The sequence below is a fragment of the Pteropus vampyrus genome, unplaced genomic scaffold (assembly GCF_000151845.1).
Source record: "Pteropus vampyrus isolate Shadow unplaced genomic scaffold, Pvam_2.0 Scaffold365, whole genome shotgun sequence".
Lineage (NCBI taxonomy): Eukaryota > Metazoa > Chordata > Mammalia > Chiroptera > Pteropodidae > Pteropus > Pteropus vampyrus.
In genome coordinates this window covers 1,250,606-1,265,103 of record NW_011889146.1, presented here as the reverse complement: position 1 = coordinate 1,265,103, position 14,498 = coordinate 1,250,606, and the positions used below count along the sequence as shown (strand labels likewise).

The following is a 14,498-nucleotide window of genomic DNA, read 5'->3' as shown; positions in this document are numbered from 1 at the left end:
TTTAGTTTCTGGTTACTTACCATAGCATTTCCCCTCACAGATGCAGGAAGTCCTGGATGGCTATCATATCTGTGGAAAGAATTTGAAACAATTTCATTGAAGAAGTGCCTCACTTTTACCAGAAGGAAAATAACAGCACATTTGCCATTATATCTTAATATATAGAGACAATATACTTCTAATGCTCTGGAGGAAGACATTTCTTGGCTAGTGCATTGTTGAAAAAAAATTTCAGAAACCTTCCCTATTATTGCTTAGGATCAATTGCTTAGGATTTACATATTTGTCACCCAGTAGCCAAGAAGAAATTACATAATATTGGATTTGTATTTGAACATACATAAAGACGCAGTAACAAAATGGTTACATTTTTCCAGGGCTTACTATGTGTGCAGGCAGTGTTCCCAACACTCTATGTGCATACTAATTGGTTTAAATACATCAACTCTTGTGAAGTGAATACTATGACTACTCCCATTTTACATACCAGGAGATGGAGGTACAGAGAAATTAGAAGACACTGCCCAAGGTACACAGGCTGACTGAATTCAGAGCTTTCCTTCTTAACCTGCACGACACACTGACTCTTCTTGCAAATGAGAAACATTTTCTGCACATTTTATTTTAATGAGAGGTTAGGTCAGGACTCAAGAATTCATAAGGGAATTGTAAAAAACAAACAAACAAACAAACAAAACAAACAAACCCTATAAAGATGGTTTCTGGACATATATTTTTATAAAGATGCCTTACTTATTATGAAACCATTTTGGAGAATAATTATGCTTTTACTATTTATGTTCCTTCTCTCAAATTCATCTATTATCCTAAGCCAAGGGGTGTTTTACCTGAATTAGAGCTCAAGATTTAAGAGCCTGGAATGATTCACTGCTCTGTATGAAATCAGGTCCTCTCCTTCACTGAGAGAACAGCAAAGAGAATTAAGAATTAAATTAACTGAGATTCTACGTCTGATCAGTTAAAAGCGGCAAGACGCAGTTTTCCTTCTTTCAAACTTTCATCTGTTTCATAGCTCACGAAAGTTGAGCATAAAACCCGGGAGGCCAAACAATTTTCTATCTTCAAGTATCCATGTGTATTTTATAGCTTCCCTCAAATTGTAAACAGAAATTGAAATTAATATCATGGATTTTTTTTTCATATTACTCTGAAATATCAGCTCTACAGTTGATAATATCCAAAAGGTAAATACAGCTTTTATTTTTATTCTTCCTTTCCCTACAGCTTCCTTGAGCCTGCACCCGTCCTCCATGCTAGGTACTATTTTGAGTGCTTTGGAAGAAACAAATGATTGCAGTAGGGACCCTGTTCTCTGATAGCTTTTGCAATAGGGAAGGTTAGCTACATAAAGAGCTGGAATATAAGACAAGAGGTGATAAGGACAATAAAGAGATGTAAGTAAAAAGCACTGAGGGGCCTGTGAGCACTTCCTAGAGATAAACAAGGATGGCAATAGGGAGAAGATGGTGGTTGAACTGGAATGAGAGGGAAAGACAGCATGAGCAAAAGCCTGAAGATGGGAAGAGCAAAGGAGTGTTGAGACTGGCAAGTAATTCAATTTGCGGGAAGCCAAGAGAACATGTCAGATTGTTAAGATTCCTTCCAAGCCCAGTGGGGCTGCAGCCCTCACAGTGGGCCCACACAGTTCCCCCAGCTTGAGTTGGAGTGAGGGCAGCAGGGGCTGGAATCAGTCTGTGAGAGCAAGTGGGTGGAAGATGTGACTTTAGAGGATGCCTTGAGCACAATTGGGACAGAGTGTGCTGCCAGTGGATGCAAGCTCCTTGAGGGTATGCAAGGGTTGTGAATTTAGAAAGCAGAGGACAGGACTCAGCCGGCTTGGAGGCCCAGAGTCTCTACACTTACTCTCAGGCCCTCCTAAAACTTACTTTACGTTTCTGATGTGAATGGCTTCCACTTATAGCATGAATAAAAGCAACAGTGGTATCATGAAATCTTTGCTGGCAAAATCTTCTGGACTTGGCGATTTCAAGGGCTACAAAGCTACCTCATCTGCATTACTCTTAAATCCTATTGATGCCACGTCTTAAAGTTCTCCCCCATATGTCCACACTTCTCCAGCTTCACTCGTTCTGCCTTATGCTAAACTTCCATAATTTCTTTCTTGGACTCCATCCACCTTTTATACCATTAATAGAAAAATCTATCTAAAATGCAAACTTCCAGGTGAAACTTACTGGATTTTGTTAACTAATGTCACCATAAAAAAATTAATTAATTAAAAAAATAAAAACTGAGGACCTTGAAAAAAATAAAATAAAATAAAATGCAAATTTGATCTTATCCATTTCCTACTTAAAATCTTACAAGCTATTATCCAAAATCTTAACATGGCACAGGCCCCCAGACACCCCTCCTCACTCATCAGTCTTTATCTCCCCACACTCCACTCATTTATAGGTACCTGTATGCTAGACTTACCAGACTTACTCTACCTCCAAAAAATATTTTCTTGTCTCTATACCTTTGCAGATACCATTCAGAAATTCTTTCAGTAGATTAGAGTGTGGCTCAAGAATATTCGTTTTAAAAAATATTTTTTTCTAACTAAAACCTTGGGTCATTTTCCCTAAGTGCTGGTGGAGTAGTCTAATTACTGGCCACTAAAGAGCTCCACTTGGGTGACCACAGGCAATTCAGACCCTCCATGTCCTCTTTCCACACCCACTCCTTCCTATTTGATGAATTAACAGATCCTGTAGATTCAAACTCAGAATTCTCTCTCCTTGCCTTTTCTCTCATTAAGACATTTATCATCTCATTATTGCAATAGTTCTTTCACTGTCCTTTGGTCTTCAGGCTTTGTCCCAAGCCAATCTATTCTCTACACTTTAGCCAGAGTGATCAATATAAACTGAAACATGCCACGCCCTCCATAACATTTTGATGATTCGCATTTGCACTCAGGTGAAAGTTCAAATTCTTCTTTACATTCAGAAGACCCTATATCGTCTAGTCTTTGCATATACTTTCCGGCCTCATATGTCACCTTCCTTTATCTCTTCTGCCAGAGGGCATTTGTCACACCTCTGAACCAATGCACTTATTGCCCCTTTGCCTGAAATAGTTTTCTACCACTTGTTTGCTTGGATAACTAGCTCATCCTTTGAAGAATCATTATAAATGTCATTTTCCTCTAGGAGACCTACCCAGACTCTGGATACCAGGACTGAGATACACATTCCTCAAAACATGCTCCCAGAGCATACAGAACTGTCCCTTCTTAGCACTTAGTCTATGTTTCTCTGTTTCGTTTTTGTTGTCCTCATACAACTAAGACCTGTGAAGCCAGGGGCTATAGTTTTGTTCCATAGTAGTGCACATGGCCTTTCTTAAGCAGTATTCGTTGAATAAACGAGCAAACGTGTTTCGTTGTTATCATCCCATCTGCTCTTCCTCCTGTATTCTTCACCATCATCAATCGAGTTTCCTAAGTCAGAGTGGAAAGTTCACCTCCACTCCTCTTTCTTCCTCACCCACCACATCCACTTGCCAGGTTCTCATGATTCTACATTCTAAACTGTGCACAAATCTGTCTGTTTTCACCCTTCTCGTTGCTGCTGCCTGAGCTCGGGCCACTACCGGCTCATTAGTCTCTTACGTGATCTATTCGACTCGGAGTTTTGCCCCCTCAGATCCGTTCTTTGTGCTACAGCTAGGACAGTCTCTCAGCCTTGGCGCTGCTGGCCCTTCGGGGTGGTGGTCTGCCGCATGCATTGTGGGGTGTTCGGCTACATCTCTGAAGCCTGCCCACTAGATGCTAGTCTAAGCACTTACCTTTCTGTTGTGAAAACTGGTAGCATCTTCAAATGTTGCCAAATGTCATTTCGGGGCAAAATTGCCCCTGGTTGAGAACCAGTGAGCTAAGGTGACCTTTCTAAAATGAAAATCTGATTATGTCACTTCTCTGTTTAAAAACCACCACTAGAAAAAATACATACATATGCACATGCACACACACATGAAATACACCAAAATATTAGTGTTTGTCCAGTGGGTCATGTGTGGTTTTGTCTGATATATACACATATATACACGGATCAATATCAAATATATATATATGAATGTGTATATATGTGTGTGCGTGTGTGTGTGTGTGTGTGTGTGTGTGTATATATAATGAAAAAATATATATATATAATGAAAATAATGGTATTATTCAAAACGTGATTTATGGCTCCCGGCTGTATACAAGATCAATCAAGTTCAAGCTCCTTAGCATTGCACATATAAGGTCCCTACATTCTAGCCTCAGCCAACTTCCCAACCCCATCTCTTATCAGTCTCACTTTACACTGGGTTGCTGGACCTCAGTTACCTAGATGAGTTGCTTTTTCCAGTCTCTGTACCTTTGCTGTGTCATTCTCTCTGCCTCGTGGAACATCCTGACTCTTTAATTGCCCAGCTCAGTACTGTGTGCCCATCAAAAACTGGCTCTCCTCCAGGAAGACTTCTGGATCCTCCAGTCCAAGTTAAGTGCTTCTTCTGTATGTTCTCATGGCAGGAATACTATGTATCTACCATAGCACTCACCATAATTAGGGCACTTGTCTGTCACCCAGGTTACAGTGAGGCCAGATGGTATCCCTGTGTGAGTTCTAAAGGGCATCTCTTCCTCAAAACCCTTACTGTCATTTGCCAGCAAACCGCCATAATAAATATACAAATCCACGATGGTCATGATGTGATGAGCACATCTGCGGTGTACCTGCTGCCCAGCCACCAGTAATCTGGTGTTCCCTACTAGATTATAAAGTCCTCCAGGCAGGGGCTCGGTTTCATTTTCACGATTTTATCTCCAACACTAACACAGTACCTTATCCAGAGTAGGATTTTGGTAAAAGCTTAGTAAGTAAATGAAAAAGAAACTATCACCTCAGCTACTGGGACCCACGCCAGGTACTCTTGACAGCCCTTAGCATAGGGGGAATGGGAGCCATGCTGAAGTGGTTCCCAAAACTGACAGAATATCCAAATACCCTGGAGAATTAAAAATAAATTACATTAAAAATAAATTTATTTATTAAAAATAAACTTCCCTGTTACCTATTTTAGAACTTCTGAATCAGAATCTTTAGGCCGGGGCCTGATTATCTGTCCTTATTTTTAAATTGCTGATAAGATGATAACAATGGTCACCCAGCTCAACTGGGAACCACTGGGCACCAGGATGAAACTCAAAAACACTCTCCTTGTCTTGCTTCTCCCTCCTGTCACCACAGCCCTGCTACTTATGGACACCATGCCTGGTGCGGACCATTTCCAAGGAAGGCTCTTGCTTACTGACTTCTTCAATCTAGGTGTCTTAGTTTTCTGTGTTTTCTAACTCAAGCATAGGCACGAGACTAGCAAAGCGGAAGAGAACTCAGTAAAACATTTGTAGTGTGTGAGAAAGCAAAATACCAACCAACCAGAATCCAGGAAAATAATGTCTTCTTAATTTTCCAAAATAGTATTTGAACTTTTTGGTTATGTAAACTGAGGCTGCAGCTGGACTGCTTGAGCTGTGCGTACGCTATGGATCAGACAAATTTGGGTCTGTCAGAAGAGCAGCTGGGTGGAGCCACCAAAGCGCTTTGCATCTCAAGGGGAAAAAAATTACCCTAAAGGGACAGGCTAGTGGACAGGCATGCACACTTACTCCAGGATATCAGCTGTCACTCTCTAATCATAGCCATGTAAGGAACACGTGCTATATGCCGGGCACTGTGATGATCCTCAAAGGAAAGCAATCTTAAATTTATTTATTTTTATTTTTTTATTATTATTTTTAAACTTATTTATTTATTTTTATGGTGCCATTGGTTAACGAAATCCAGTAAATTTCAGCTGTATTAAATTTAACCATACATGTAACTTAGGAGCCTTACGAACTAGTTGTATTTGCACTTTACCTAGCTCTTGGGACTACAACAGTGATAAGAGTAGGGGGCAAAAGTCCACAACCCTGAAATCACTGTAATGAACTGGTAACACATGGCTGCACAGCTTTGAGAATGTGTGCGGACGTGATGGTAAGTCACCTTTGAAGGGGTGACTTCATTGTGGAGTATATTGGAGCACAAAACAGAGTGGCACGCACATCGCCTATTCATGGTGGGGAGGGCATCACTGAACTAACTGGGGGTCTGGAATAAGGAAGGGACAACTGTAGACACTACTTGGCATTCAGGAACACTGCATTTTTATGTTCATGACCTATACTATTGGGTACTTGCTGAACTATGTGAAAGGAATTTGTGAGGCAGTGGACTTACTGAAAGTTTTTGGTGCGGGCTGAGTGCTACACGTCACAAGCACTAGATGTCCCATAGCAAGACATGAGGAAATATGACTTACAAGGAAATGTTGGGGGCAAGATACATGTAAAACATATATACTATTCTTGAATTTATTGGCTAGCAATAAATCAATTAAAACATGAATGGAAAATATTTTTCTTTTTTTCCTGGGGTTAGGGTGGGGTCACAGAGGGCACAGTTCAATCATTTATAAATAGGATTAAAATAATAATGGGAAAATGTGAGAAGTGCATAAATTTGGGAGGAGAAACTAGTCAGATTTAAAGCAGAAATAGCAAAACTTTTTGCATTTTTATTAATTCATGAAGTCACTACATTCCCATGGCTTTTTATTCACTGGTAATAGGAAATCAAAGCTTAAACATACCATATACTTTTATTGGCTGGGCTTTTTAAAATGAATAAGTATATCTGGTGAAATGATGAAGTCCATTTTTTTCCCCTGAGGAGAATTACCCATTATGCAGTGTCATTTCTCAGTTAAACCATAGTTTAAAAGAGGAAGTTTCTCTGCCGCTCAACTCTTTTAGGGCTGAACAGAGGCTGTGATTTGACTAAAAGAGGTCGGTTCTCTTACTATGATTTGCAAAAGATCCCATAAACTGCTTTGCTGACTTGTTCTCCAGAGCAACAGTGTGACAGAGTCAAACCTTAATGACTTCAGCAAATAGAAACCTGGCAGAGAATGACTGCACTTTCCCTGGGGCGCTTTGTCTGTTCCTCCCAGTGCACTCTTAGGCAAGGAGGAGATCCTGAATCAGAGTCTGCATTTTGAAGGGTGATTTTGTATTTTGAAAGATCAGAACTTCCAAAGAAAGTTCGGTTTTACTTTAAAGAGCCCCTTGGAACTTATATTCCCACCATAGTATGCTTCCTTAACCCGCCCCACCCCCTACACATTCAAGATTTACATCTAAATATTTAGGTCACAATGATATTTAAAAATATGTCTTTTTTGGACATATTTTTACATTTTATCTTCTAAAACCTCTCAGAAGTAAAAAAAACCTGCCTCATGATATTCTGCACCAGCATAATGAACAAATATTTTTGCCATTTATATTTTAAAAGTAAAATGTATTTAAAGATGAGAAATTCTGAAAACTGCTAAACATATACATATACTTAAATGTTGAAATCTGTTTAATTTCTGCATGCTATGTTATATGTTTCGGTTCATATGGTTAAGAGAGTTAGCTAAAAATCATTTTGATCTACAAGAGGGATGGTTTTCTAAACAGAATTTTGCAAGAGTTTCAATTTTTTTTTCAGTTTGGTCTATAACTAAAATACGTGACACCCAGAATGAAGATTATAGATCTTTTATCTTCTTTGATCCACTTTTGCAGTAACTTGCAATATGGGCTTGGAAATGACTTGTCCACAGAGGTAACAGGTTTTTCAACTTTTCCTAGTTTACTAATGTTAGATTGTTCAGCTCTATAAAACTCTGCCTTTAAGAAAAAATCACCTAAAACACAAATTATATCACAAGTCCCAGCTACACCACACATTAGGAATATTTCTTTTCTCAAGAGAAATTTTACCAACAAAGGAAATATTTCTCAATTTTCAATTTCCAAATGAGAGTAATACTAATGTTTCAAACATTTTCACAAAGAACTCACCTATTTGAAGAATGTTTGCTTGTAAGTGACTCTGGTAGAGACAGTCACATAAATCTACATTTTGTTCAGCTCTTCATTATTTCATCAAAGAAAAAACAGCCTCCGGTGAAAAACAGAAGCAAAAAAACCTTTCATCCACCCAAGAGGAGAGGAAAAAACTCTGCTAAGTCCGGGAGCCTCATCACACGCCCCACCAGCTGCTTGCTGCTTATTGTTTTTCAACAAGAGTGACCTCGAACACCTTTTATTTAAGCACTGCAATGCACTCTTAATGGTTTGACCAGCACACACGGAACACATCACGTGCCAAGCCAACACCTTAAGAGGGTGGGAAGCTTTTCAACCAGGAAGATGTGCTGAAAATATTTAGCAGTCAGCTCAACTGAGCGGAAGCAAAGCTCTCCTTGTTTTTCACGAAAAATCTAACGACATAATGAGTCAAGATGAACTGATTTACACAGTTCTAAACTGGAATCATCTAGAACTATGCCTCCACTGCTCCCAAAGCTTCCCTTCCTTCACCTTAGGTTTAAATTCTGGGCACTGACATCAGAATAGCTCTGATTTTTCTCCTCTCTCTTTGATCATTTCATTTATGTTCATTTAGTACCTCATCTCTCTTTGTGTCCCCAGACACACATACTCCCCAAAGAAGTAGTTTTTACTTGAATATAGCTTCCTGACCGGGGCATAGTCCAGGCTCTTGGAGCTGTGGAGAAACTGTCGTAATTATTTCTCAATGTTTAACCCATCATTCACCAAGTGCACCACATGGGGTCTGTGTAGTTGGTTAGAAGTTGCATTTCAGGTGAGCCAAGTCTCATGGTTTCATTAGGACTTTGTCCCTCTGCACACTAAGTACCGTTTCCTTTGTTCGTATCTGAATTTAAATTCTAGGAACAAACATTAAACATTCTGAACACAAAGCAAGTTACTGGCTTCTGGGATCAAGTAACTAATGAGCTGTCACATGATCTGAATTTGACTCACCCTTTCTGTCCCAGTGTCTGAAGCTCTAAAGTCTCCTTTCTGGATTTTCTGAATGAGAACAGGGAAGCAAATGATGATCTGAAACTCCGCCGAGAGGGCACGGATGTTGGGTTTCCTTGATTAGGAATATTTTTCAATCTCGATGTTTGTTGTTCCAGAGGATCTAAAAGAGAATTGTAAAAATTGTTAAAATATTTCCAGGTAAATAAATCTCAGAGAACTAAGGGTTCACTCTCTTCCCTCTTTCTTCTATGTAGTCTAGAGATGCAGCAGGCATCCCCACACGAAGACCTCAGGAAATAAGGGGAGTCCTGAGCCTACAATAATTCTACTGAGTAGAGAAAATCCTCATAAAGACCAGGGAGTCTTTCAATATGCATTGTGGACCGCAATTCTGTGAAACCCTTCCTTCACACCTGCTACGTGAATCTCACTCAACATGTCTTCCCCATGGCTATCCAAAACCTGAGGTAAGGTGTCAGGTACCTCATTCAGTTTTCATGTAGTTCTTAACCACCCTGTCCTTCAGAAATTGTTATTTTAGTACTTTAAAACATAGTGATAGATACTATAACTTTTATATCAAAGAAAGTAATGGAAAAGAAAATTAAGCCATTTAGAGCATTTCTTATTCCTGTCAAAAATCTATCTCTTTGTATGCGTATTTGCTATGTATATGGTTTACATGTGTATGCATATAATATAAATATGTATAATATATGTATAGATAATATATAGTTTTATACATGAGTATTAAAATTTAAGGCAACATCAACATATATAAAGTCCATAATATTGTACTACTTTTGGACATGCTGAGTTTAGAATATTAGAGGAATTCAAGGTAAGGGGAAAGTCACCATCGTATATATGGGGTTAATCTAAATATCTAAAATGTGAATCTTTTTAGATAGATTTGTACATTATGAGAGCTGCAAAATATTGTCAATATATAAGTTTAGAAATATTGTATGTTTCCTGATGTTACTAATGTTAGTAACATATAAGCAAAACAGTCAGTGCGACTGTTGGTAGAAAGATACTTTATACTTATATTTTATAATTTCTAATGCACTTTGTTATTCTCACTATAGTCCTGTGAAAGCAGGTTTGATTAACCTCATTTACAGATTTAAAAAAAGTGATTGATGAAGGTAAACAAATGGTGGTGGTCATATAGTTAGAATGGCCAAAGAAGGCATTTATTCGAACTCATTTACAGGGTTCAAGTTACCAAACTACCAGAAGAACAGCAGTTCTTCTACCACCTTCCTCTTCCCTTCTCTCCTCATCCTCATTTCCCCTTCCCCTCCGCTCCTCTGTCTCCCCCTCCTTCTGCATCATCACCCCAGTTATTTAAGTCCTTACTGTGTTCCGGCTCAGTACTTCATACATATAATTTAATTCTCACGATCGCCCAATGACATAGGTATTATCATACCCATTTAAAAATGAGAAAGTTAAGATTTATAGAAACTAAGTAACTTGAACAGGGTCACATGGATTCTGATAGAATAGAGACTAGAGAGACAGAGTGGAGATTTGAATCCAGGCCCCTCCCCCCCCCCCCCCCCCCCCGGTTTTATATTGATGTCTGTGTTCTTAACCACTATGCTATCTTGCCTGGTTCTTAAATAAGCATACCCCCCAGACATAGGACTTTTTCAGGTTCACTCTTTTTATTGTGTATTATGTTATAAAACTTTTTTACCTGGTGAATTAAAAATAGTCCTAAATATGGATTGCTTAAATTGGAGATCCATTGAGCCATTAGCTATAATACTATTTGATAAGAAAAAAAAATTAGATGTAAATTTTTTTCTCACCATTTGCCATCCCCTTCCTTAGCCTGTATGTAAGGGGTTGTTTTAACATTTGGCTAACATCCGTTTCATTGCAAAACTTTTTTCTTTGAATTTCTTCGAACCATTCACCAGTCACTCCTTGAAGCCATCTGATGTCCCTCTTTGTCTTCTGGAGTTTGCTGAAATAAAGAAAAATATCAAATAGCTTTAAATTTCTTCACATCAAGTGCAAACTCATATGCTGGGCTAAACTTTACCTAATAGAGAAGATACATAAACTATAAGTCTAGGTGAAAAAATTGGCTCAACTCAGAATTTCCTTTTGACCATTGTGTATATGTATTAGCTGTATTCTGCCAAATGACAATCTAAAAGTTTTTTCTAGTACTTAAAATAACCAAGTTGATGAGAACAACCTGAGGTGAACATTGTGTAAACCTGACCTAATAGTGCAAGTAAATGATATTTTAATGAAATGAAGAGACTAGAATATTTTAATTCTGATTACCCATTCATTCATTCATTCATTCATCCATGTTTATTGAACAAAGTCCATGTACCAGTCCCTGTATAAGCAATAGGGATTAAACAATGAATATAACAGATAAGGTCCTTACTTGCCCATCCAGTGGTCAAAGATAAAAGCTATATACAGAAATAAATTATTGAGAGTACTGGTCTTAGATAATAGAATTCTTTAAACACAAAAACACAAAAGCCCATGAATGAGCACGGGGCTTATGCTCAGTAAGAGATGGTGTGATTTGATATAGATAGAAAAGGAAATCCAGAGTACAGATATGTCTGACCTCCACTTTCAGAATACCAGAACTGAAATTCTATCATTATTTCTTCTTTCTTCCCTCCCCTCCCCTGCTTAGTCTTCTTTCAAATAAAAATGCTGCTCTAAGTCATTGGTTGTGACTTTCTTTACAAACCATCATTTTGCTCTGTTACAGAGGCACCCAAGAAATGTTTGGAAATGGGAGGTGCTCAAACCAGAGAGAGTCAGTCCTGAACTGAGGTAAGCAGAGCAGAAAGAGGAGTTTGAAGAATATGATGACAATTCTCTTAAAACAGCCAGTTTGGCATAGCACTGATGGAAAAAGCCAGGCTTGTTATTGGGTTCCAAGCTTGGGAAGTTCTGCTGTTTTGGAAAAAATTTCATGTGACTCCACAGTGGCTGCCTTTTATCCAGGGTCCTCTGTGAAGCGCAAGTGTTAGGGAATTTGTATTACTAAGAATGTGGTGAGCAAGACAGCTGCAGAGTGGCAAATTTTGAGTTAAAGGCAATGAACTGAGATAGTTGCAACTCAGGCTCTTGCTTGGGGCTATGATACTGTCATTTTATAAAATAACTGAGAAGAAAGCCAGAGGACATCCTGCCCAGACTTGCATTTTGAAAAGCATTAGGCAGCAATCATTATGTCCAGCCCACATAATTTGCCCTAGTGCATCTCACTTTGCCATTGCCATCCCTCTGAAACCTGGTCACTCCTGTTTCCATTGCTACTTCCCTTACTAAAAGACTAAGAGACCACAAGTACCTGCAGCTAACCAGTACTGGCTGCCTCCAACTAATGAACACCTCACTTTTTAATGTCCTACATCTGTACACAACCTCCACTTCTCCGAAGCCCAACCAAATGATAAGAACTTCACATTCAGTAGCACTCCCACCTCCACTTCTCAACATATCCACCTCATTTTGGAGGACAGTAAAGCTACCTGACCTAGGAACTCTCTTCTAAACATATATTTTTTTCTAAAGGCTCAATGTAACACTGACTCTCTTTTAAAATAATCATATCACTTAATTCCGCTTCAAGCACTCATTACATGCTTGCATACATATGCATCATTGTGTGTTTCTTTTCTAACTTCCAATGTACTCCCAAAGTACATTAATTTAATGGAACATTATGCAGTTGCTAAAAATAATTTTGCAGGCAATATAATATCTTGGAAAAATGCATGTGACCTAACATGAAGCAGGAAAAACAAAATACATTTTATCTATGATTATAAGGTATATGAAAATGATGCACCCATTTGGACATACTAGAGAAAAAAATGAAAACACCTGATCTCTTAGAGTAAAATAATTACAGGTATCATTTCTATTTTTAGCTTTTTAATTATGTGTATTCAAAAAGTACAATGTGTAGACCTATATTTTCTTTTTGTTTAATTGTGAATATTTATTTATATTCTATTTTTTCCATTATAATTTTTTCTTGGAGATAGAGAAAAAAATCAGTCATATGATCACAATCCTAACACAATCCTACTGCCCTTTTTGTGTGATTTTACTTCTGCATTTTTCGTGGTTCTAGGTATTTTTGCCATAAGCATTTTTGCAGTAAACACCTTTGCAGTGAGCATTTTTGCCACATAACTAACTGGCCATAAGGCAGTTTTACCTCAAAAGATAAAATAACTGGTTGACAGTTTGGTTTACATTTGGTAGATGTATGTATTTAAACTAGCTATCAGTTTGGTATCATTTCTCCATTGACAAAGTTCTTGCAGTACTCTCATTTTAAATTATATCAGTCTTAAACATCATAATGATCTCTACGGTGAGGAGTAGATGTGCTACTCTTAAAATAGTAGATGATAACAACTATGTATACAACCAGATTGTAAAACTACAGTAAAGCTGGGTTGCATTCTACACTAGACAATAACATCTCAGTTTGCAAATCTTTCATTGAGCTTAGTCATCCTTCCCATCCATCAAACCCAAAAGTCAACCAAACTGTGGGAAATACAAGAGAGACAGTTATTAATTCACAACAATCTTCCAGAGCATTAATTCGGTTCTGCAGCTAATTTGGATACAACAGTTTGTTGCGACATAAGATGGTGTTGCATGGATTTCACAATGCAATACAAGCTCAGTTATAAATATGCAACGTAGAATTTGAAGACAACGTATTTTCAGTTTTTCACAGTAAAGTCTTTTTAGTATTGTGATTACTTTTTCATGTTTCGTCATGTTCTTTTAATGTCCCTCTTTTATGTTTTGTTGTCTTTTATGGTGAAATTGCCTTATGGCCAATTAGTTGTACAGTGAAAATGTTTGCCATAAAGATGTTTACGGCAGAAATGCTTACAGTAAAAATATGGGGCATGATTTTTTCACGTGGTTGTAATAAAACTTATTCAGTACATATTGTTATGGTGTAACTACGGGGATACAATGGTGAGCAGGGCAAATATGGTTTCTATCGCAGAGAGCTTACTGTCTAATGAGAGAGACAGACATGAGTCCAATAATGATAAGGATGTAAGGTAACACAGAGTAGTAAGTATGATTTGCTCATTCAACACATGATTGAACTCTGGGTAAAGAGCAGTGAACAAGTCAATTCCTCGCCCTCATGGAATTTATATTTTTTTGGAGTAGAATGGGGCGTGGGGGGGGGGGCGGGGGAGAGGCTACAGTAAACAATAAAAAAGTAAAGAAATGCGATGAGAGCGTATAACAAGGGAACCTGGTCTAAGGTAGCAGTAAAGATTTCCTGAGAAGATGACACATGGCCTGAAGGTTGAAGGATGAAGGAAGAGGCAAAGGGATAGTGGGCAGGGGAGAGAGTTGTTTAAGCAGAAGAGTAGCAGCTATGGAGCAAGTGCCCCAAGAAAGAAACAAGGAACTGAAATGAAGCCCACCTGGCTGGAGTGTGGAGATGGAAAAGAAGACAAACTGAAGGGGAGGGGAGAAGGCAGCT

General features: G+C 38.4%; 1 protein-coding gene across 3 annotated transcripts in view; it reads right to left on the bottom strand.

Annotated features, from left to right (window-relative positions):
- The window catches only part of EXPH5 (exophilin 5), a 74,333-nt gene that overhangs the window by 15,436 nt on the left and 44,399 nt on the right, over positions 1–14,498 (bottom strand). For all 3 annotated transcript variants that reach the window (XM_011379563.1, XM_011379564.1, XM_011379566.1), the window contains exons 2-4: positions 10,786–10,943; positions 8,960–9,122; positions 21–69 (exon numbers count right to left, since the gene is read on the bottom strand). In XM_011379563.1, the coding sequence (XP_011377865.1) occupies positions 21–69; positions 8,960–9,122; positions 10,786–10,943 (370 nt within the window). The remainder of the gene's footprint in view (positions 1–20; positions 70–8,959; positions 9,123–10,785; positions 10,944–14,498) is intronic.